Genomic DNA, 3990 nt, shown 5'->3' with positions numbered 1-3990 from the left:
TGCGGGAGCTAAGAGGTTGGCATTAACAACTGGATAGAGAAGGATGAAGGGCAATGGTTTTATGGGGCAAGTGTACATGCAAAGAGGTTGGCATGACAAATGTGGATGTATGTCTTGGTTACTTTCTATGTTCAGTTTCATATTCAGTAGTCACATCTGATGGTAGGTATAAAGAGCCAAATGCATAAATATGCACTGTGATATCGCTCTCGTATAATCTACTTAGGCTGTTATATTCCATAGAGGATGGGTATGGTTGTCAGATTGGTTTTGGTGTTAATTTTGGATTACGCAACACTTCTGAGTAATGAACTTGGTTTCTGAAACATTTTGCAGGTCACCATCAAGATCTCGGTCTCCTGTTTCATTGGTAAGTCTCGACAATCAATTAGCAGAATCTTTACTCGAGCCACTTGTTCGAAGCAGCTAATGGAACTCTTTTGCAGGTTTCTGGAAAATCCGTGAGCAGAAGCCCTCGGAGCAGGAGCTTATCCCGCTCTGCATCTCCTGTAATACAGAGCACTCTCTCGCCTCTTTCCCAGAAATCGCTTATGATTAACTTCTGCTAATATGGTGTCTGTTCTGGCAGGTGAGGTCGGATTGATATTGGGCGCACCTGGAAGCAGCGAGTGACTACTTCAGGATTGCAAGTATTCATCGTAGGTGGTCGCATATGTTCTATCATGTCCTGCATAACGCTATGTTTGCGAGACTGGAGCATTGCGCTTATCATGATGCCTGTCTGTCTACTTGTTATGTGCTCTGTTCTCAGATTTAGAGCTGTACTTGTATATTCAGGGGAGACCTGTACCTTTTCTTGAATGACTTGGAGATTGATCTGCAGTTTGTGGTAACTTGAATTAAGAGGAGACCTGTACTTTGTGGTAATGTGTTATGTTGTCACATTATGTTTTTCTGTAACTCTATGTTGGTAATAAGCACGGCTAGCATAGCCACATTATGTTTTTCAACTCCAGGTGGTTGTCGTGGACGCCGATGCCTGATCTCGAGCTCGTCGCCATGTTGTGCACCAACGCCACTGGTGTCCGAGGTGCTCTGATGGGTATGGTCGCCAACCCTGGCTGCCGAGTGCCCGCATACATAGGCGATCGAGGTTGGATGGGCTCTTCGTGGCGCATTGTTTTTGACTGACCAACTCCCTGTGAACCTACAGACCGATATGCTCGTATTTCAGCTAAGAGCATAAATGTGACGCCCCCGATTCAATCGTACACTAATCATGCATGCAAACGTGTACGATCAAGATCAGGGACTCACGGGAAGATATCACAACACAACTCTAAAAACATAAATAAGTCATACAAGCATCATAATACAAGCCAGGGGCCTCGAGGGCTCGAATACAAGTGCTCGATCATAGACGAGTCAGCGGAAGCAACAATATCTGAGTACAGACATAAGTTAAACAAGTTTGCCTTAAGAAGGCTAGCACAAACTGGGATACAGATCGAAAGAGGCGCAGGCCTCCTGCCTGGGATCCTCCTAACTACTCCAGGTCGTCATCAGCGGGCAGCACGTAGTAGCAGGCACCTCCGGTGTAGTATGGGTCGTCGTCGACGGTGGCGTCTGGCTCCAGGGCTCCAGCATCTGGTTGCGACAACCAGGTAGAAGGGAAAGGGGAAAAGGGGGAGAAAAGCAACCGTGAGTACTCATCCAAAGTACTCGCAAGCAAGGAGCTACACTACATATGCATGGGTATATGTGTAAGGAGGCCATATCAGTGGACTGAACTGCAGAATGCCAGAATAAGAGGGGGATAACTAATCCTGTCGAAGACTACCCTTCTCGCAGCCACCGTCTTGCATCAAGTAGAAGAGAGTAGATTGAAGTCCTTCAAGTAGCATCTCCAAGTAGCATCTCCAAATAGCATCTCCAAATAGCATAATCCTACCCGGCGATCCCCTCCTCATATCCCTGAGGTAGAGCGACCACCGGTTGTATCTGGCACTTGGAAGGGTGTGTTTTATTAAGTATCCGGTTCTAGTTGTCATAAGGTCAAGGTACAACTCCAAGTCGTCCTGTTACCGAAGATCACGGCTATTCGAATAGATTAACTTTCCTGCAGGGGTGCACCACATTCCCCAACACGCTTGATCCCATTTGGCCGGACACACTTTCCTGGGTCATGCCCGGCCGCGGAAGATCAACACGTCGCAGCCCCACCTAGACAAAACAGAGAGGCCAGCACGCCGGTCTAAACCTAAGCGCACAGGGGTCTGGGCCCATCGCCCATAGCACACCTGCACGTTGCGTGGGCGGCCGGAAGCAGAACTAGCCCCCTTAATACAAGAGCAGGCTTACGTTCCAATCCGGCGCGCGCCGCTCCGTCGCTGACGTCTGAGGTGCTTCGGCTGATACCACGACGTCGGGATACCCATAACTACTCCCGCGTAGATGGTTAGTGCGTATAGGCTCGTAGCCAACTCAGATCAAATACCAAGATCTCGTTAAGCGTGTTAAGTATCCGCGAACGCCGAACAGGGCCAGGCCCACCTGTCTCCTAGGTGGTCTCAACCTGCCCTGTCGCTCCGCCACAAAGTAACAGTCGGGGGCCGTCGGGAACCCAGGCCCACCTCTACCGGGATGGAGCCACCTGCCCCTTCAGCCCCCATCTCCGAACAGTATCACATGTAATGTAACTGTGTAAAGTATATAGTATATGCCCGTGATCACCTCCCGAAGTGATCACGGCCCAGTAGTATAGCATGGCAGACGGACAAGAGTGTAGGGTCACTAATGGAACACTAGCATCCTATACTAAGCATTTAGGATTGCGGGTAAGGTATCAATGACTGTAGCAACAATGACAGGCTATGCATCAGAATAGGATTAACGGAAAGCAGTAACATGCTACACTACTCTAATGCAAGCAGTATAGAGGAGAATAGGCGATATCTGGTGATCAAGGGGGGGGGGGGCTTGCCTGGTTGCTCTGGCAAGAGAGAGAGGGGTCGTCAACTCCGTAGTCGAACTGGCCAGTAGCAGCGTCGGTCTCGTAGTCTACTGGAGAGAAGAGGGGGAAGAAATAATGAATACAAAGCAAACAAAGCATCACAAAATATAACAAGGCAATACGCGGTGTTCGGTGTGCCATAACGCGGTAGTAGGTGATACCGGTGAAGGGGGAAAAACATCCGGGAAAGTATTCCCGGGGTTCCGTGTTTTCGGGCAGAGGAGCCGGAGGGGGAAAGTTGCGAGTTCGATAGGTTAGGGGGGTGTGGCGGACGAACGGGTTGCGTATCCGGAATCGTCTCGTCGTTCTGAGCAACTTTCATGTTGAAAATATTTTAATCCGAGTTACGGATTAAAAGATATGATTTACTAAAGTTTTATTAATTTCTGGAATTTAATTAATTAATTAATTAATTCGAAAAAATGGATCTATGACGTCAGCATGATGTCATGCTGACGTCAGCAGTCAGCAGGGTTGACTTGGTCAACCTGACATGTGGGTCCCGTGGGACCCACCTGTCATACTCTGTTTAGGTAACTAGGGTTTAGGCTAAACTAATTACTGTTTAGTTAGACTAACAGGTTAATTAGATTAATTAAGTAGGATTAATTAACTTAATTAATTTAGTTAATTAATTAATTAATTATTATTTTTTTAATTCTTTTTCTTTTTAACAGGGGCATGGGGGGCCACTGGGCAGTGGCCCAAGGGCCAAACCGGGTGCGGGCGTGCGGGTACCGGGCACAGGGGCTCGCGGGTGCGAGCGTTCATGCCCGAGGCCACATCCAGGCGCGGCAGGGAGAAGGCCCCTGGGGCGCGGCGAGGTCGCCGGCGACGGGGAAGCCGGCGAGCGCTTGCGGGGTGGCAGACGATGCGGGGGCGAGGTGCGAGCGGGTGCGGCCTCGCGCGAGCGTGCGGGACGCGTAGGCGCGACGAGCAGGGGCTGCCGGGGGTGAGGTGAGGGTGGTCGGGCGCGGTCAGCAGTTGCGGAGGACGCGTGCGCGTCGCGACATCGA

At 49.8% G+C, this 3990-nt stretch overlaps 1 protein-coding gene across 11 annotated transcripts in view; it reads left to right on the top strand.

Annotated features, from left to right (window-relative positions):
• LOC119276693 (serine/arginine-rich-splicing factor SR34-like) overlaps positions 1-908 on the top strand; it is a 4642-nt gene extending 3734 nt beyond the window's left edge. For 4 of the 11 annotated variants that reach the window (XR_005136754.1, XM_037557825.1, XM_037557824.1 and 1 more), the window contains 3 exons: positions 337-370; positions 447-509; positions 590-908. Coding sequence is in view for 3 of the 11 variants with exons in the window: in XM_037557825.1 (XP_037413722.1) it covers positions 337-370; positions 447-509; positions 590-604 (112 nt within the window). In the remaining 8 variants the exon portion in view is untranslated. Of the gene's footprint in view, positions 1-13; positions 371-446; positions 510-589 lie in introns of all 11 variants that reach the window. The other 7 variants (XR_005136751.1, XR_005136750.1, XR_005136757.1 and 4 more) reach the window with 3 other exon arrangements.
• The last annotated feature ends 3082 nt before the right edge of the window (positions 909-3990 follow it).

This window comes from Triticum dicoccoides, chromosome 3B (genome assembly GCF_002162155.2).
Source record: "Triticum dicoccoides isolate Atlit2015 ecotype Zavitan chromosome 3B, WEW_v2.0, whole genome shotgun sequence".
Lineage (NCBI taxonomy): Eukaryota > Viridiplantae > Streptophyta > Magnoliopsida > Poales > Poaceae > Triticum > Triticum dicoccoides.
This window is presented reverse-complemented; position numbering and strand designations above follow the sequence as displayed.